General features: G+C 37.9%; 1 protein-coding gene across 1 annotated transcript in view; it reads left to right on the top strand.

The window, feature by feature from the left end:
* Positions 1-11,974: 11,974 nt before the first annotated feature.
* GFRAL (GDNF family receptor alpha like) overlaps positions 11,975-21,490 on the top strand; it is a gene marked incomplete at both ends in the record, with an annotated part of 44,110 nt that continues 34,594 nt past the window's right edge. The window contains 3 exons of the mRNA XM_080934346.1: positions 11,975-12,113; positions 14,729-14,863; positions 17,411-17,563. Coding sequence (XP_080790472.1) covers positions 11,975-12,113; positions 14,729-14,863; positions 17,411-17,563 — 427 coding nt within the window. The remainder of the gene's footprint in view (positions 12,114-14,728; positions 14,864-17,410; positions 17,564-21,490) is intronic.

Below are 21,490 nucleotides of genomic sequence, written 5' to 3'. Positions count from 1 at the left end.
CTTCTCTAATTGTTATTGTCACATATATGTATATGTAAATTTATAAATAAAACATGCTGAGTTCATTCAGTGTTGCTCATATGTCTGTGTTTGGGCTCACCATTTGGGAATATCAGGTGATCTATCCCTAGAGAAGGCTAACTCCTGTGGAACAGGTTTAAGCAGCATCACTTTTCTTCTTCTCTGAAGGTAAGCAGTCACTCCATTAAATCCTGACATTCCCTTTATGTGTGACATTTAGTTATCTGTCCCATTACCTGTTGTGAACCTATTTGAGCTGCTAACATCTTCTTGATTTAATTTCAGGAGGGCAGATGTGTATAGAGATTTATCTATTTCTTACTGATTTTCATTTTTCAAGGATATATAAGTTTGTAGGATATTTCTTCTCTAATGAATCTTGGCATTTTACTAGAGCCTTTTAGAGTAATTCTCTTCATTTCTAATCTTTTCTACTTTGGACACCTCTCTTATATTGTGATTAGTATGCCTAGGAGTTTGTAAAATTCATTTATCTCTTCAAATAACTTCTGGACAGATTCTGTGCATTGTTCATTTGGTTTCCATTTCTTTAAAACTTCCCTCAATCTTTAATACTTTTTGCTATCTGGTGTATTCGTAGTAGGCTTGTTTCTGTTCTCTGGGACCTTGAAGTACATCATTGAATATTTATTTTATGTCTTTCTATCTTTTTGATGGCAATACTTACAGTTGGAAACTTTCCTCTTAGAACTGCATAAGCTACATCTCAGACACCTGAGAAAGTTATATCATTATTTCCTATGCTTTTAAGGTTTTTTTTTTTTTTTTTTTTTTTTTTTTTTTTTTTTTTAGAATATCTTTACTGGCTCTTCAATGGCCCGCAGTTCTTTATAAAGTATAATGTTGTACTTCCAGTCACTTGTATTGTTTCTGTATATATTCACTATTTTCCTCCCTGCTGTGTTGATACAAAGCAACATAGAAGGAAATGCTTTGTTTTAACATATGGTTCAGGGAAGATTCAATCACGAGGGCTGGGATGAATTATAATGTTATCTACAGTCAGCAAGCTGAGAGAGGAAGGCTTGTGCTCAGGTTTGTTTGTCTTTCTCAAAATGTTTTTAATTGTTTTATGTGCATGTATGTAAATATATGCCATACATGTGGTTATCAATGGAAGAGGGGCACTAGAAAAGAGTTCTGGATCTCCTGGAGCTGGAGTTAAAGGTGGTTGTGTGCGACCTGATGCGGAGGTGGAACTTAACCATGGTACTGTCCCTCCAGCCCATTCTTGGGTCTTTTCTGTTCAGTACAGGTCCTGCACCCACAGAATGATGCTATCCCCACTGGAGTGGCTCTCCCATTCTCATTTCACCTAATTGAAAACACCCTCACTGACACTGTGTAGGGCGAGCTTACACATCTCAAGTGGACAGGATGAACTCACACACTGCAGGTTCTCTAATGATGACTTCTACTGTCATTCCTCTAGAATCTGGTTCTTTTGTACTTTTAAACACTTGCTTGGAATCCTATAACATAATTAGTTTTAGAAAGGTTCTATGGGCCATTACATTCCCTACATGTTAGATGAAGTATGCCATAAATATCTATTATGTCCAGTTGACTTGTGTTATACTATAAATGTTCTTTTTAGTTTTTGTGTTTGGAAGACCTATCTAACAATAAATACAAAGACATTATTATAATAATTACAGCAAGATTTAGCTGACGTCTCAGTCAGGCCTTTTAGTGTTTGTCCTGTGAAAAAAATAGGATCCCCGAGATTCAATACATAAATATTTGCATTTGTTTACTTTCTAAATATGTAGTGGTCTTCATGTTTCGTTGACGATTTTGTTTGACATTTTTTCCTATCAAATATTTTAAGAGCCATATCAGCTTTTTCTTGGCTTCTGTTGGCTGTGTAAATATTTTCCCTTTCCTCTTTCTCTCAGTTTGTACCTATCTATGCTCCAAGGGGCCAACAATTCCCTTATTCATTTTAAAGCATTTGACATTGGTCTCAAAGAAAATATCTGTGGCTCCATCTCTCCGTATCTAACTGAGGATGGAAGGATGCCTTTCTAGCCCTTTTGTTGGTTTCTTAATGGTCAGGAAATTTCAACATACTCTCACCATCACATGATTTAAAGTACAGAGCTCTGCTCCTCTCTGATAACATGGCCACATTCTAGCCTTACATCCAGATTTATAGAGGTTCTTCCTGCTTTAAATTTTCAACTTAAAGTAGTTCATTTTTTAAAATTATATGTCAAAATTAAACTCCCCACCACTATCCGATGGTTTTACCTGGGGCTTCATTAGCAATGGACTTCCAGATAGACCTTTAGAAAGTAACCATAGACACAAAAAATTCAAAGAATTTATTTCTGCTCTTTGTCATCTCAAGACCTATCACAAAAGATGGTATCTTTAGAACGGTTTCTATAGGTGTTTGCAATACTTTTATTACTCTTCAGTATTTTGAATACATCCTAATATTAACCACAGTTAGATCTGTCTTCTCTTGCAGAGGGAGCATGTGTGTGTGTGTGTGTGTGTGTGTGTGTGTGTGTGTGTGTGTGTGTGTATGTGTGTGTATGTGTGTATGTGTGTGTATGTGTGTGTTTATATAGAATAATAGCACTCTAGAGAAGCATTCCTAGGGCTGGAAAGATAACAAGTAAATCTGTGGCTTGCTCCATCCCACCTTTGTAAATATACAAAATGCCACGGCCAAAAGTATATGTAATCACCTCCATTGAGCTCTTTAATTTCTTCTAATAGCTTTTCTTATTACCTCTGTTTCTTTATTTGCTTCCACTTCATGCTATGTTGTTTTTTAAGATTACATTTGGCACTAAAATAACAGTTTGAATAATAAATAAATAAAGTCATTTAGAAAGCCAAAAAATGTAAAAATACTAAAAAATTCAGGAAATGGGTGCTATGCAAAACTGAGAGAGAAGATACAAGTGTACTTAAATGCATCTAGTTCTAGGAGATAACTTTTTTAGAGTTACTAAATCTATATCACAGACTTTAACTTTTGAGATACAGAAAAATAATGAATGCATATCTAGGGTCTCAGTCTCAAACATGACGCCATGTGCAGGTAAGAGCTGTTAAATCCAAATTTCTCTAAGGATGGGATAGGCTATTTTTGTCCAGGCCCCAGCTGAAGTATGAGTCACCTTGGTTTATTTATCTTGGAACCCACAGGTGTGTTCTAATAATCCAATACACTATGATAGAGCCCACAGATAACTTTTATCCAGATTTTTTTTCCAAAACCAGTTTTTGAGATTTTTATGTCTATTTAGTTCTCTAGTGAGTCTTGATGTTTTCTCCAAGTCTTGATGTACATCTCGGTCACCGTGATGGTTATCCTTAACTTTCGATTTGAATCATCAGAGTGAAAGTCTCTAGGAAACTGTCTTAACTTTGTTACTGATACGGAAAGATCCACCCACTGTGGGTGACACCATTTCATGGCTCTCCTACTGAACTATGTTTGTGGACAAAGTAGGCTGAGGGACAACACACACCCATTGATCTCCATTCCTGTGGGTGTTTCCAGCTACTTCAGGCTCCTGTCATCCTGGCTTCCTCCACCATAACAGACCTGAACCTTGAACTCCATGCCCCATAAGCCCCTTCTTTCTTATATTATGTCTGTCATATGCTTATCAGGTAAAGGAAGCAAAAGGACAAGAAACTAATACAGATACAATTTTTTAAGTTAAAAAGCTAAACATACTTGAAATAAGTATAGTTGTCTTTTTAATGTTACTAATTCATTGGCCTCTTTAGTGTCTCTTAAGTTATAATACCAGGTTTTTTCTCAAGTCAATGTAAAACTGAGCCTTTTTGTTCCTATTAGGATATAGTTATTTGCAGAGAGGGACCATGTTATATTCAAATGATTTGTGTGCCAGTCACTGCCGAGCTCAGTGCCTCACAAATGTGCCTTTTAAAAATTGGTTTCTTATAAACTGAGGTGAAAGATCTCTGCTCAGAACTTTATTTCATTTAATTTCTTAAGGGTTAGGAACAAGGTAGGATGAAGCTAATGTCCAGCTAAGCATTATTTTAAAGACATTTCTATTTTTACCTATGTGTGTCAGCACTTGAGTATGGGTGCCAACAGAAGTCAGAAGAAGAATTTAGTGATTCCCTCAAGCTGGAATTATAGGTGGTTGTAAGACTGGAAACCAAACTTGGGTCCTCCGGAAATGCATCAAACCCCTCTTCACCATTGACCCGCCTCTCCTGAAACCCTTGGTAGAACCCACTGATGTGAACTTCACATAGCCTAGAATTACTTTAAATACATCTTGCAGTAATTGCCTATCAGGTACTCCATGGACATATTTGTGATGCATTGTTTTGATTGGCTTAATTGGTGCAGAAGGGTCTGGCCAACTATGGGAAGTATAATCCCCAGACAGGTGGTCCTGGGTTGTATAGGAAAGCTAGCTGAACATGAGTCTGAAAGCAAGTCAGAGAATGAGCCAGCAAATGACATTCTTCCTTATACTTTAAATTCTAGCCTTGAGTTTGCCCCGATCCCTCTCTACAATGAATTATAACCTGGAAATGTGAGCCAAATATTTCCCCTTTTCTCCAAATTGCATTGGCTAGAGTGTTTTATCAGGACATCAAACTAAAATTAGAATAGTTAGTACCAAAAAAAAAATAGTGTTTTCTATCTAGCTAGACATTATTTGAAAGTGTTTATGATCAAGAGGATTCAATTCTTACCCATATCCATACAAGGCAAAGAATATTTTAAGTTAAAACATAAAGTTAAGTTTAAAAAAATAAACACATGTCTTGTTCTGGATAGAAACACTTATTTGAGTTTACAAGCAGATGGAAGGAAGGCTGGTCTGGGCCTAAGTAACACATTCATACTGAGAAGTAGAGGGTATCCTTTTGCCAGGAGTTGCACATCATTTAAAGAGAAAACAGGCTCTCACAGGAAATGGCATTGGACTTGTGAAAAATGATGGACATCAAAAGAAAATTTGAAACTCATGCTATAAAATAAATGGCAAACAGCCAAAGGACTGGCAAGGAAGATCCACGTCCTGGAGCAGGAATTAGTGGCCCTGTCACCTGAGATGTGAACACTGTAGTTTAGGTAGACATCAGATAGGTTTCTACAAAAAAATATTGTGTGTGTGTGTATTTGTGTGTGTTGTCTATATGTTTGCACCACATGTGTGGTTAGTGGAGGTCATCATATACCCTGGAGCTGTAGTAATTGGTAGTTGTAACTGCCCTACAGTGCTGATAATAAAATCCTGGTCCTTGTGAGAGTAGCCAGTGGTCCGAACCATTGTGCAATCTCTACAGCCTCTGTAACAGGGGTAATTTGCATCTAAAACCAGGTGGCTAGATAAAATCTGGGGAATAAGGGAGATCACATTGTGATATACATTTATCTTGGCAATGATCCACTTTAGCAGAAGTACCCCTACAAGAGTTGAGAGAGCTAAGACATAGTGACATTTGTCACCCTTGTTTACATTCAGTCTGTGTGCTTGTGTGGACAGTGAGGCTAAGTTGTGAGCACATGTTGAAGCTTACTCCATTGAAATGTCCATTTACTCTTTTCTCCCCACTGACAGTGCAGCCTAACCTTCTTCTAGCATGTGCTGCCACAAGCAGCCGAAGCCGGCCAGTTTGCTAGTCTTCTAGCCAAACGTGTTAGGACCTGAACCACGGCTCTGCTTGTTGCTCTCAGTAATAGTGGTGTTTCCAGGGCAGTGCAGTGAGTGAATGAGGCACTCATATTCTCCCCCCCCCCTCTCTGTGTGTGTGTGTGTCCATGTCTCTGTCCCTCTTTCTCTGTGTCTCTGTCTCATTTCCCCTCTCTTTTTTTACCTTCGTCCCTTTCCCCCATTTTCTTAGGAGTGTGTATTACTATCAATAAAAGAAAATCAGACACATTTCTTTCTTTCATGAATTCTTACCCAAGAGCGTCTTATATCAAAAACCTGTCCCTGGGTCTAGTCTCTGAAGCTCTTTAGGAGGGTACTATGTACCTAAGTTGCTGTCTCTTAATAAGCTACACCTGTCTGCTGACGTGTTACAATTCACCATATAATCCTTAAATCCTTAGATTTTATGTATGAGTAGGAAAAGAAACTATGGGTCTGTGGTCTCTGAATCATAATATATCAAAGGCTGACAATTTGAGATGATCAATCTAAAAGAAAACTTCTCAGGAAGATATCTTTAAAATACTACCTAAATACTGCTAAAACAAGGACCTAAAAATGTTTGAAAACAGCGACGATAAATAAATACAGTGTCAATTCTTGTTACCCGCATTCACAGTGTCAAACTGAAATTCAGTATTTACTGGGTAGGATTCACTTTACATGCAGAACACAAAGTTGAGTGCGTGGCTTACAGAGGTTTTTGCATCTTTCTCCCTTTGGCAATACAGGGTCCAGAGGAGAGGGTGTGCTTTCACATCCATCCTGCAGGGTAGGGCTGAGGATTCCACCCCTTAGACTGGAAACCTAAGTGCTCTCAGTCTGGAGACTATCCGAGTGCCATGGAAATGGCATCGACGATGCACAAATGACAGTGGAATAAGAGAAAGAAAGGGAGGAGGAAGATGAAGAGAGGGATGATATCTGTGTTTGTACTTCTCAGGGCCTTTCTGGGAAGAGTGACTGCCAGCTCCAGCTCTCAAGGAGGCCGCAGTTCACAGGGCCTAACTGGTACTTCAAGTAAGACTGGAAGAGAACAGCTGCATAGGCATCTGCTGTGAAACCAACCCTTCTGCAGTAACACATTTCTACCAGTGTTTAAAATACATGTTGGTTAGGAGAGTTGTCAGACAGGTGGAAAATTAGAGCCATAGTTTTCAAGGGGATGGAGAGATGGTGAGCTGTTGTTTGATCTTTGAGAACACCCAATTTCAGTTCCCAGAACCGAACCCACGTGTTACCTCATAATGGCTGCAGTTCCAGTTCTAGGGGATCTGATGGTACTGGTCTTCCCTAAGACATGCCTTCTCAGGCACATTGCTACACAAACAGATCTAATAAAACAAATAAAAATAAATGTTAAAAATAATTTGAAGAAAGCTACCAAGAGTAAGAAAATGTCAACAAAAGCATAAAACAAATGTACATTATTATTATTATTATTATTATTATTATTATTATTATTAAACCAAACACTAAAATCGAAGATACTAGTCATTTATAACAAGTATAGTTAAATTAATAAAAATTTAAAAAGCAAGTACTGACAAAAATGTATTATATACTTTTATGTAAAAAATGCTTAAAATCTGTACATTTATCTTTGTTCTTTAAAATAAAGTTGTTAAAAAATTAATAAAAATTTTAAACTAAACTTCTGAGCAAAGGTACCTCTGGGTATGACATGTGCAAACAAAACTGTTGTTAGTTTTAAGTAGGCACAGTAAACTTTAAGATGAAAATATGACAAAAGGGGAAATATGCCAGGATTAGATGTACAACCCAAGGTTATAAACTTCTATAAATTTAAGAATATACTAACCAAACATAGACACTGTAAAAATAAAAGAACTGGATACAATTCAAATGTTAAATATGAAACTAAAATAATTGTCTCTATAAATTAAACCTTGGAGAATTGTACATCTTCTATGTATGTATGCATGATCTATTTGACCACCAATAATATTAGTAAAATAAGAATTTTTTGTGTGTTTGTGTGTGTGGGTGTGTGTGTGTGTGTAGGAGGTCAGAGATCCACCTCAAGGCTCTTCTTCAAGTGATTTATTTTAAAAACTTAAACAACACCTATTACTTACCTTGGCATGGCATTCATCAAATTGGCCAAATTGAGTGTTCTGTAAGCTCCAAGTTTCTACTTTTTTCAAAACGTCATAGCCCCTCAAGTCCTGGGGTTATAGGTGGATTCCACTCTTCTCCCCTTTATTGGATATTGAGATCCAAACTCAGATCCTCTAACTTGCACAGTAGGCAACTTACCGACTCAGCCTTTCCTCCCATAGAAACCCTAGTTTCAGAAGCAATCTGGAAAATGGTGAAGCATAAATTAAAGCTCATGGTATACACAAATAATATTAGTATAAATATTAGTTCAAAACTTAAAATTCATTTTGTTAGTTTGTTTACTGAGAGTTGCTTTTATTATTTGGCCTTTTAAAACTAAAGCCACTTGACAAATTCCACTCAGATATACCCAGCCTGTGTGCAGTTTTATCATGTAGCATAAAGAAATATGTTCACCTAAATTCTATTAGAGTCTCTCAAGATCAATATTTTGGAGTATTATCTGACAATGTTTTCCCCTTTTAATTAAATGGGCTATTTTCTCATATAATATATCCCAATTATAGTCTCCCTCCCTCTACTCCTCCCGGCTCTTCCCTGCACTTGTGTTTCATACACAGTATAATGCAGAGGGGAGAAAATTTTGATGGGTCCATGCTCAGTTGTCCCTCTGATGAATCAGTCCTAGTATAAAGATTTTATTTTTGGGGTGGGGGAGGAAAGCAGGGACCTGAGGCAGAGAAAAAGGAAGGCAGAGAAGAACAGAGAAAGAAAGAAGAGAGAAAGGAAGAGCAGAAGGGACTGGGAATGTGTGGGAAAAGAGAAAGTAAAGAAAGGGAGAGAGTGGGATAAGGAGAGCAGTCTTCTTCTAAGCTGCCACGCCTGGCTGGCTGGCACTGGTGGCCAGTGATGACGTAAGCTGTTGCGAAGTATCTGCTAGGTTCCAGGGAGTAGCCTCATGGAATCATCTATAAGCCAATACCTCCCCTCCCATCTGGAAACACTTCCTTTTTGTCTCTCATTGGAAACGAACAGGCTTCTAAACGATAAAAAACAAAATATAACAAAATAAAATATAACAAGATAAAACGAAAGCTTTCATGTCAAAGTTGGACAATACAAAGCAACAAATGGAAAGGAGCCCACAAGAAGGCGCATGAGTGACTCAGCTAGTCATACATTCAAGAGTTATGTGAAAGCAGTCAGCCGGAATCCATAATCTATATGCAGACGTGTTGCTTTAGTCTCTGGTAGTTCATGTTCATTTAGTGGCTTTATTTCTCGGTGTCCTCTATCCTTTCTAACTCTTACACTTGTTCTTCTTCCTCTTCCTCAGGTTGCTACCTGGAGACCCAAGGGAAGAAAAACTAGTGCATGCATTTTATTGATACTCAATTTAAAACTAAACAAAACATAAAGTGGCTTTAATTCAAAATAACTGTCTTTTTGCATTTATTTGTTCTGTGTGAGCTCGTATGTGTGGAAGAAAAGATACAATTTCCTGGACTCGGTTTTCTTACTCTACCACGAAGATCCCTGAGATTGAACTCAGATCATCAACACTGGCATCTGGAGTGGAAAAGAAGATGAAAACAGAGAATGGTGTAGAGAGGCCAACAGAACATGACAGATAAAAAGAGAGGTAATGAGGTAGGTCACAGAGAAATAGAATATTTTTAAATCAGTAGATGAAAAGCAGCAGTTCATACAAACAAAAATTATGTCCTCATTTCCATGATAAAAGAACTGAACGTTTATTTTAGAAATTAAAGACTGGGGACATTGTCAGAAAACTGAAAAAATTCCGTAACAGGGAGTTAGATGTTTGCCAAATGGGGAGAGGTGCACTGGGGCAGATTTCAATTGCATGTGAATGTTTGTAGGAGCAATTGAGGTTAGTAGAGTTGAGAAAATGGTACTCGTGTCAAAAGTCCTGGTCAAGGCAAAAATTAAAACAATGTGAGTTCAAAAATCACCAGGGTGATGGCTATTTCTTCTTGTCAACTTGACTATATCTGGAATTAAGTAAATTACAAAACAGAAGAGGCACACCTGAAAAGGAATTTTGCTTAATTTGAAGTGGGAATGTCTACTTCTAATCCTCATCTTTGATGTGGGGAGACATCTTTAAGTTAGATCTTTGGAGATGGGAAGGGTCGTCGCCTCTAATCTGATCCATACCTTCTTCTCTAAGTCTATATAAGGGCATAGAAGAAGGAAGCTATTGCTCTTTGCCTGCTTGTTCTTGCTCTCACTGGCAATCCTTTTTTTCATGGACATTGAAGCCTGCTTCTTTGGGATTTCAGTGTATACTGAGGACCAGATGAAATATCCAGTCTCCTGAGCTAAACAACTACTGAATTCTTGAACCTTCCGTGGCAACCATTTTTGTATTAGCTAGATCACAGTCTGTAAATCATTTAGTAAATCCCCCATCTCTCTCTTTCACACACCCTGTTTTATATATATATATATATAAATAGAGAGAGAGAGAGAGAGAGAGAGATGAACAGAAAATGAAGAGACAGAAAGACAAAAAGACAAAGACACACACAGAGAGAGACAGAGATTCTATAAGTATCAATACTCTAGAAAACCTTGAGTAATATAGCCAGTAAATTGAGAAATACTGTTTTCTCAATTACTTAGTATGAATACTCAGATGAGAAAGAAAGATAATTAAACTCAGAGGTTAATATATTTACTGTATTTGAGGACCACAATGGTTACCAGAAGGAAAAAGGTGAACAATGTGTAACATGGGGTTAAACTGAGAGGGAAGGTAATGAAAACAGCAGGAACATGATGGAAATTATAGTAGGTTTTATATTAAAGTCTAATCGCATAACAGAATGACCCAGCATGAGTCAATGGGGAAATCTGTTGGTGCTTAAAAGGTATGCCAGGTTTTATCTTCCAATTACTGCCTCACCAAGATCTATCTCATGTCATATACTGTGTTTGCAATGATGTGCTGGAACTTCTCCATCAGGAGGTGGAGTCTAGGCCTGTTTCCCCTTGGAACTCAGTGTAATTGCCTCTCCCAAAACATTACAGTGAATTACATATCCTGATTCTGGAGGCTTCTCATGAAACTCATTGCTGTATTTTGTATATTATTGGCATCTGTTACCTTTGCTTTAACTCTTGCCATCAGAAAGGCAGGAGATTAATATTTCTGGTTCTGTATTTCTCCTGTTAAATCAAACTCTGGGTATAATGTTGCCAAATGAGACTTCTGTTATACAAAATATATATTCAAGCATACTATGATTTACAACCATGATCTGACCAATCCATTTTAAGAGAAGTAATGTCTGATATTAAGTCATTTACTAAATCTATAGACATAATTTATAATGTTATAGTTTCTTTGGGTTTGAGGAAACTATGCATTCTGAAAATAAAATCTAACTTGTCTTCTGTAAGATGAACATTAACAGCGTAATAAAAACAATAAATTATGTGGCTGTGGGAACAGGTGCTTTTTTTTCATTTGCCCATTTTTACCTTAAGTTCTTGCCAAACAAAATATGTTCTATTTACTAGGCACAGATTTACAAAGGAATCAGAGGAGAAACTGTCTCCTCACCCATCAAGGAGGTTGTAGACTTAAGTGGTGAATTACAGCATCCAAGACAGATCGAGGCAGAAATGGTGGATACTTCACTTCCTGTAAAGAAGTTATGCATCCCCAAAAAGAGTCATTTTTCACCCCAAGTTTTGAAGGACTAATGACATATCACAGAAGTGGCATCGTTTTTCGTCATCTTGGGCTTTGAAGCATTTGTAAACATGAGGCATTGTCGGTTCCTCATTTGAATGTAACTTGGATTTGCAATAATTTCCCTTGGTCGCCTTTGCTTCTTTTCTGTATTTTTAATTTGCTTGCATTATAAGAAACTAATTTTATGAGAACTATTCATGAGTAGGAGACTTCATGGTCAAATTTCTTAAAAGACTGTTCCATTTTGGGGCAAAGCTCAATGTTCTAGCCGATGTACTGAGAATCCATCATTTCCCGGGTTATTGGGTTTGCAAGCTCTATTGGAAGCATAATATCCTGTGTTCACACACCGAGGAGAACAATTGAATTTGTATATAATTAGGAAAGTTCACAGCTCAAAGCAGGTTGGTGAGGACCTCGTGACAGCAGAAGCCGACTCTAACTGGATATGCTCTTAGGAAGCAAAGGCAGACACAGAAACCGATATTCAGAAATTTCAGCTGGGATGTTGCTTGGCGTCGGTTCATCTGCCTTTCTCCCAGGTGACCAGCTCAAGTTGTCCAACATGCTAGTGTTCATTTTCCTTGGTAAGTGAACTGTGCTGCTAGTTCTGAATTTGTTACCGTATTAACTCTTTATAAACTGAATGCTGTACCATCGAGCCCAAGCTTATGGGGGTATGTAATAAGAAATGCTATTCAATGTTACTACCTTGTACTTTGATATTATTTAATGCTTTTGAGAAATGTACACTTACCTGCAGTCACTTTTTTCTTGCTCGATAGAAAAACAAGCATTTTATTGCTCCCCACGTTGCCCCTGGTACTGCAAAGCAACCTAAATGACTTTGGGCTATTTATTAACATTTATGCAGCGCCTATATGTGCAAGAATATCTTGAAAATAGACCTGTCCTATATATACATACACTATGTATATATGACAAAGTTTTAAATATCTATTTAGCTTTGAAAGCAGATTTTAAAAACTAGAACTACACAAACAGACCCATCTAAATTTCAACCTTAATGATCATGATTGGCTGAGTTGAGAGAAAAAACTGAACTCTGCCTTCAATACCCTGCCCCTGAGTAACCCTCACAGCCCACAGGTAAAGTGTGGGCTTAGCGCTTTTGGGTTAGGTTGTTATAAGAAGTTGGTCTAAATCATTTTCACTTAGCAGACAACCCACAAAACTCTATTTGGTAGATATGTGATTGATGAAAGTTAATATTTTATTCAGGATATGTTAGGCTCTGTCTCAATTTCAGTATGAGGGATAATTGTGATCACACTGGATATTAATAAACAAAACCAGAATATTTTCTTTACTGTTAGCTATAGTGGTTGATGAATGGGGCTAAATAAGATCCAGGAAAATAATGTATGTTATTCTAAATTACATTTTTTAAAAGGAAAAGCAAAATAAATCAAATCCAAGAAAATTAGCCAGAAAGTGAAGGGTCCTTTGCACATTTTCAGTGTCTCTACGGAAATTTTTGTGTTGAGAGCTTTTGCTTCTTCTCACTCCAATAATGTCTCCCTGCTTCTTTATTAGTTTCTAGTATTTATAGTTTTGTTATAAAGATAAATCTAGGAGTTTTCTACTTTTGCAGCAATATATCAGATTACACAAAGGATATCATTTCCTCCGCAAAGTTTTCAGTGGAAAGGCTGTGGCCATTTGCTTTCATCTTTTCTAAATTCACACAGACACCAAGTTGCACACACACACAAAAAAAAAAAAAAAAAATGGAATTTCTTCCTAACATTATTAGGACTGAAAAATCTCTGCATCCTACACAGCTCCTGTTCAGCATTAAACAATTACATGTTATGACAAAGCCAATTCCTATTGTCTAAAACTATGGCCAGGAACAAGTAAGGCAGAGTAAGAAGCGAGAGAGTGGTGTTTTCGACTCTTGGGGGCTGGATCATTAAGATAAATTCTCTAGTTCATTGAGTGCATCATTGAGTATAGAAAACGGTATGAAATTCAAATAGAGTTTTCAACAAGGCATAGAAAGGAGAAAGGAAGGAAAGCAGATTTAGGGAAGAGATCACACAGGACCTGAGGAGGGTGACACGCAACCAGATGTGAGTTTTCTAAGTGAGTTTTTTACGAGATGGTGCATGACTGCAATGACAGCATTGGGAAATCTGAGACAGGGACCATGAGTTTAAAGCCAGTCTTAGGATTAAAGTATATATTAGAACATCCGTAGTCTACATATTTCACATCAAGCCATGAGAGAAATTGGTTTCTCTATGAAGAGCGGGGGTCAGGGGGCGACAAGGAAGATAGAACTTAAAAAGAGAACTAAGCAGGAAGCTCTCCCTCCCCCAGTGATTCTATAAGGTCTAGTCATCAAGAGACCTGGAAGAGAACATTTCCAGAAGAAGAGACAGACTCCACTCTAAAGAGATCATCAAAACAACCAGAGACTGAGGGATGAGTGTTAGAGGTGTTGTATTTGATGTTAAGGGAGTGATTAAAAACATTTTTAAAGAAAGTAGTTTAGGGGTTGGAGAAATGGCTCAGGGGCTCAAAAGTTCCCGCTGTTCTCCATGAAGGTGTAAGCTGAGTTCCCACAGTCCATTTGGGCAGCTTGCAGTCACTTTACCACCAGCTCCAGGTGATCTGGCTCCCTCTTCTGGACTCCATGGGCATGCACACATAAATTAGAATGGGTATCTTTTTAGAGGTTTTTTTGATGGAACAGTAGCGGTAACAACATTGTAAGTAAACGAATAAATGGAAGGAGAGGAGCAGAGCAGCCAAACATTAATCTCGCTTAAGAATCTTTTGTTTTTTAACGTTTGGGAGGAGCAGTTTCGAGACAGGGTTTCTCTGTGTAGACCCGGCTGTCCTAGAACCTACTCTGTAGACCAGGCTGGCCTTGAACTCAGAGATCCACCTGCGTCTTCATCCCAAGTGCTAGGGTTAAAGATGTGTACGACTACTGTCCAACATTGCTTAAGAATCTCTTGCAGCACAGCAACAAGCGTGGATCTGTAAGTATTTCTGTGGCCTGTGGACTTAAGAGTCTTTGGTTATAGACCCAGGAATGGCAGAGCTTGGTCTAGTTCCAGGTTAGGGGTTTTGTTGGATTGTTCATTTGAGAATCTTCCTCAGTGATTTCCACACACTGTGACCTTGCAAACATGGTGTTTTCTTGTTATCGTTCTTCCTGTTGTTCAAGCTGTGAGGCTAACATCAGAAAATGAGTCCTCCTCCCAAACAAATGATTGTGAGCGTTTAATACAGCGATGCTTAATTGATACCAACGGCTGCAGGCAGTCATGGAGATCAATGGAAGACACCTGCCTTGTTCCAGGTAAAGACCTCAGAGTTTCAAGGCCAGACAAATAATTTCATTTTTCCAACAGAGCAGTGAGATTCAATATTATCTTATAGAAGCATATGAGCTAAATTATTTTTACTTTAAATAACACCACTTAATCTTGATACTTGGCTCGTTGTCAGTAAACTTCATTGCAAAACAGCACTCTTAATTATTAATGGGCCCTTGAAAAGTGACATTTAAAGTAACTTTCAAAAACTTTAAAATAATAATTTTTTCCTCTAAAAGATCCTACAATTACACGACTACTTCTCAGAACTTGACTAAAATTTTACAAAGAACCCCTTTAGTTATGTTAATTCATCCATGGTTAAATAGAAAAATATTTTTGATTGAAAAGTATTCTTTGTCCATTTGTAAGATATTTTGTATACTATTTTTATTCCTACCATGTCATGGACAAACTAAAATATTTTAAAAGCTTGCACTATGGTGCAAACATTTGAAGGGATGGGCAGGGTTACAGCAAGGATTGTAGAAACTGCAGAAACATGTAAGAAGTGTTCAGGCAGAGGAAGATGATGAAATGGAAATTCAGTTCCACCTCAGCCTTCGAGAGCAGAGTTCTGGTCTGAGAGGAAGGAAGCATCCAGAGGCCCAGTCTCTAAAGGGTGCAGACGATTAGTAACGTTGAATGCAGTTCTGAGAGATTTTGAGATTAAGAGTTGGAAGGAGGCAGCCAAATAAAAAATGCCAGGTAAGAGATAAATGGAATTACCTGGTTTTTCAACCTCTGGGTACAATGATAGGGTTAGCTGCTCTCAGATTTCCATGAAATCTTGAGCCTCTTTTATATCCCCAGTTTTTTGGCTTGTTTTGTTGCTGGGGGTTGGCTAAGAGTTGTCTATGAATGTCCAGTATTTGTCAAACATCAACAAATGTCATCCAAATGGTCCAGTAGCCGAGTTAATATTGATGAGAGTAATTTATCACTCTCTAGAAGCCAACTATGCAATATGTGATGATAGAAATATTTCCTTGATGTTGTCACGCCAAAGCCTTTTACAAAACTATATTCTAACATTATTATAAATTTGATTATCTCTGTACTGCGATTGTTATAATGAAACATTTAATGTTTATTGTGCAACTTCAATGAGAGATTTGAAAGGGGAAATGAAAAGGTATTACATGACATGGGGCTGCTCCACTCTACCTATAAATGCTTAATAGTATTTTGTTAGTGGCCCTCACCCTTCCCACACAGAGTGCTCTGGGTGAAAGGCAGTGGCAATGTCCTAACAACACCAGAGTCTCCATCATCAGGACCACAAGGATTCTACAGGATGCTCCAGAAAGCTTCTCTTCCCTGGCCTGGAGAAAAAAAAAACAGAAATATTTACACAATTATCTAACCAAGTGCTCATGCAATTGCTCATTATAAAATGTTTCAAGAAGAGGTCAGAGGTTAATTTTAAAAAACATATTTTTGATGATGAAATGTGTATCTATATTTGTTAAGGCAACTTTAAATGTGTTAAAATACACTTAATATGTCATTAATTAGAACTAAATTATGTTGTTATATAAATCTGAGTGATTTGCAGCATATTACAATACTTGAGAAATTACTTTGTAAGTAAAGCAGAGAGAAATATCTGCAAATATAGAAAATAACTAATTTAATTAGGTTTTTTTCAAAATAAGAAATAAAAAATTAGGATAAAAGAAATCTACTTTTAAACCAGAAAATAAAATATTGATAATTATAAATGATTATTTTATTAAACATTACTTATAAGATGCTTTATAAGTATTAGGAGAACTTTAACTTTTCATAAAAATTGAGAATAAAAGCATAATATAATAGCAGGTTATGAAAAAAGAGCAAACAAAATAGTCAATTTGATAAGATAGCTTAGGCTAGACTGGAATAAAGTCACCCTGTGTACGATCAGCTTTAATATCACTGACCAGAAAACACTGGCGTTTCGCTATACGGCAACATCACATACCTTCAGCCATAGCTGCTAGGGTCAGCTCATACTTTTCCTCTGCCAACCTTCCCATGAGGGACATAATTTCCCAATTTACACAGCAGGGCAATAGCCTACTATGGAACAGCATACCTGCCCCAGGGTTAATTTTATTCTTTTAAATATTTATGCATTTTAATTAAAATGTTGTTTCCTCTTCCCTTTCCTTCCTGAAACTACACTCAAGTCCCCTTCCTCCTACCCTCCCAGTGTTGACTCAGTGTTAGGGGGACAAAAGACAGGACTTCTTTGGAGATCTCTGAGTAAATTAAGGACAAAAGGGCTTGGTACTTTTAACATTTGTCCCCATAACAAATTTAATATTCACATAGTAAAATGCACCCCGTAGGCAACAGTATTTTTATTTATTGTTAAAAATCTGGGAGGGGTGGTTACTTTTATGAAGAACCTTTAGCAAAGCAAGATAATCTCACTAAATCTATTGATTTCTTGGGTTGATATGTTAAAAGCACTTTGAGAGGAAAAAATAAAAATTTGTGTCCAGACTAATATCTTCTGTGTTATATGTGATTATGAAATCCAGGTGACTCCTGCAAGATAAATAATTCGTTGAATTGTAACCTGAGTATCCAGTCCTTGGTGGAAAAGAATTTTCAATTTAAAGAGTGTCTGTGTGCCGATGACCTACACTGTACAATAAACAAACTCTTGGGGAGAAACTGCACCAATATGACAGGTGACATGTGTTGATTCAACTCTTTATTTCAAACCTAAGCCCCACTCAGTCAATGTGTGTCCATTTGCGGTGGTGTAACTTATTAAAATTGCTAATATTTAGTGGTTATATGCCTGAGTTCAAGCAAGGTACTGGCATAATTTTGTATTATGGATTCTGCTATCTGTCTAATGCCAGCTGTGAAAAATAAACAGAAGGTACATTCTTCTCCACACTTGAGAACAGTACAGAAAGAACTGATATTCTCTCTTGCCTCACTTACACGTTTAAATAGTGAGTATTATATCTGCACAATTCATCATGAGATATATAAAATGTAAATTTGTATATCTAATGTCATAGAATTGGCCTAGTTTCTGTGCCATGAGTTAGTTTTTGTAATTTATTTTCCATTTGATGTATTGATATTAGAGTTTGCTTGTTTTCTTAGTTTCTATGTGACTCTTTATGACTTCTATCTCTGTGGATCTCTGTAATCTGCCCCTTTTAACATCTTCTGATTTTTTTAAATGTCTTTACAGGTTTCACTAATGTCTTCTTTTTTATTCATGTATTGATAGTTTGTTTGTGTGTGTGTGTGTGTGTGTGTGTGTGTGTGTGTGTGTGTGTGTGCTTCATTTTCAACTTCCTTTTTTTAACAAAAATGGCAACAAATGCTCTTCTGTGGATGAATTACCTGTAATAAACCCATTCTTAGATCATGGCTCAGAGAACATGGAGGAAGAGAGAGGAGAAAGAATGTAAATGCAGGAAGGTGGGAGGGAGAGAATGCTGTCCTCTGGACCAGACAAAGCTGATCCTCAACTCAATCCATACCAGCTAGAGGTGCCTGCTCAAGTCCCTTACTAGTCAAAGCCACTCAACATCCCAGCATGCGCAGGAGAGAAACTCATGAAGCACCCTCCCCTGGCACAGGAGCTGTTGGCACTCGGTGGTTAGTAACACAGAGACAATCAACTTTGTCTGGAGATATTGAAGTTGTTGGAACTTGGTGGTTAGTAACACAGAGACAATCACCTTTGTCTGGAGATATTGAAGTTATTGGAACTTGGTGGTTAGTAACACAGAGACAATCACCTTTGTCTGGAGATATTGAAGTTGTTGGAACTTGGTGGTTAGTAACACAGAGAGAATCACCTTTGTCTGGAGATATTGAAGTTGTTGGAACTTGGTGGTTAGTAACACAGAGACAATCACCTTTGTCTGGAGATATTGAAGTTGTTGGAACTTGGTGGTTAGTAACACAGAGACAATCACCTTTGTCTGGAGATATTGAAGTTGTTGGAACTTGGTGGTTAGTAACACAGAGACAATCACCTTTGTCTGGAGATATTGAAGTTGTTGGAACTTGGTGGTCAGTAACATAGAGAGAATCACCTTTGTCTGGAGATATTGAAGTTGTTGGAACTTGGTGGTCAGTAACACAGAGAGAATCACCTTTGTCTGGAGATATTGAAGTTGTTGGAACTTGGTGGTTAGTAACACAGAGAGAATCACCTTTGTCTGGAGATATTGAAGTTGTTGGAACTTGGTGGTTAGTAACACAGAGACAATCACCTTTGTCTGGAGATATTGGTGCTGGTAGTTTTTCCAGTGGATGTTTCAATACCCATTTTCCAGAAAGCATTTCATTTGACTCTATGAGCTACTAATAATATTAATAAAGGAGAGAGAATATATGAAGTCTGGAGTGAGACACTTTGGTGGGTTTTATGGGAAGTTAGAGAAACTTATAAGGAGTGGATAGGATCAGAATGTTTTGTAAATATGTACCAAAATTTCAACAAATAAATAAAATATAACATTTTATGATTAGAATAATAAAACATTGTGATAATTTGCACATGCTCATCCCAGGGAGTGGCACTAGTAGAAGGTGTGGCCTTGTTGAAGGTAGTGTGTCACTCTGGGGGTGCGCTTGGAGACCCCCTCCCAGCTGTCTGAGGATGCCCAGTCTCTTCTACTAGCAGCCTTCAGATGAAGATGTAGAACTTTCAATTCCTCCTGTACCATGCCTGCCTGGATGCTGCTATGCTCCCCCACCTTGATGATAATGGATTGAACCTCTGAACTTGTGAGCCAACCCCAATTAAATTGCCTTGATCATGGTATCTGTTCACAGCAGTAAAACCCTAACTAATAATACATAATAATACAAAAATAAAAAAAAAATTGCCTTTGTACTCGGCTTAGGTAATCTTATAAAAAGCCTTGGTAGAACTGTTCTTTTTACATTGAATAAATTTGTTTTTGACAAGTTTTATTTTTCCAAAAGGGAAAACGCAGGTCACAGTTGCAGTTAGGTCAAAGTAAAGCTGAACTCTAAAAATTTAACTAACTCAGTGTCTGAGTCTGGGACTCATTCTTAATTTTCTGGACCCCATAGAGCTCAAGAAGCTCCTCATCTCTGCCTTTGCCATCCTCAGGACCCACAGCTCACCTTATAGCCTAGTCCCAAGCATACTGCTATCTTTTGATGGACATCACATGCATCTCCAATGTGCTGGGATGTCTCCTGTAACTGAGGCAGAACAACCACCAATAGGCATCTGGCTTCTCTTTAGGGATTTGGACTCTGGTACTTGGTAGCATACCTCAGCTTCTCTCCAGGACCCCTTCAATCCTCAGACCTACACTTCAACTAAGGCTGAACCCTGGCAAGTGGCCTCCTGGATTCTCAATAAGACTCCATCCTAATCACATGGTGCCAAGCCTCAGTTGCTTGCCATGACTGCTTCATGCTGTCAAAACAAACATAAAACCAAAACAAACCGAAGCAAATATGTGGTAGCCTCTGTCACACAAAAGGATTCAATGGAATCTTTGAAGGATCACAACTCCTATCTGAAGCTTCTCAAGCTGCCCTTCATTGTCTGTATTGTTCTCAGTCATACCCGACGAGATCCCACAGAACAGGTCACTAAGCTCCGAGCACGCCATGGCTTTTCTAGCCCTTAATTACAAAGGCTACTAGAATAATTCCCTAAACACACAATCAGCTCCATTACATCAACATCTTCCTATCTAGAAACACTTTCTCTTCTAGTGAGCTTTTCTGCTGCTGGAATAAAAACTATAACCAGAACAATCTTGGGGAGGAAAGGGTTTGTTTGGCTAATACTTTAGAGTATATCACCAAAGAAAGAAAGAAAGCTCAAAGAAGGAACATAAAGGCAGGAAACAAAAGATAGTCAGTCCATGGAGGAGTTAGGCTTACTGGCTTGCTTCCCTCGGCAATCTCAACCTGCTTTCTTGGATAGCCTAGGATTATTCGCCTGGGGATGGCACCATTCACAGTAGGCTGGACCTTCCCTCATCAAACATTATTGAAGAAAGTGTCCTGTTGAGTTTTGGTCTGTTGCTATGTATTGTAATGCTGAATTCTATACCTATGTAGGTCTAGGCCTATGAGTGACTGTAAATAAAATTGTTCGGTTTTATTTACAGCCAATTACTGGGGGATTTGAGGAGGGTGTGTTTGCAATAGCCTGGCTGTGGGAGACAAAGAGAAGGGAGGAGGAAGAATGAGAGCGGGGAGGAAGCCACCATGAGGGGAGAGGAACCATGAGCATATGGACAAAAGAAACAACAAGTATTTGGGTACACCTCTGAGGAGATAGTCAGGCCAGTAGTTAGAAGAGTAGATTAGGGGTGACCCCCCCAACACACCAGTAATTGTGAAAGCCAAATAAAATAACCATAGCCTGAGTCTCATTTTTATAAGGTAATCAGGAATAAGCTTTAATTGGCTGTTCTACAGTGTCACACAAACTTCCCTGTAGACTTCCCTGATGGAGACATTTTCTCAGCCGAGGCTGGCTTTTCCTAGAAGACTCTAGCTTGTGTCAGATTGACAGAAACTATTCAGCATGAGTATATTCTGATTATGGTAACCTCTACCCTATCCAATCAATCCCTCTTCCATCC

This window comes from Micromys minutus, assembly GCF_963924665.1.
Source record: "Micromys minutus genome assembly, chromosome: 21".
In the NCBI taxonomy this organism is placed as follows: domain Eukaryota; kingdom Metazoa; phylum Chordata; class Mammalia; order Rodentia; family Muridae; genus Micromys; species Micromys minutus.
The sequence above is the reverse complement of the archived record's forward strand: the minus strand, read 5'-3'. Positions and strand labels throughout refer to the sequence as shown.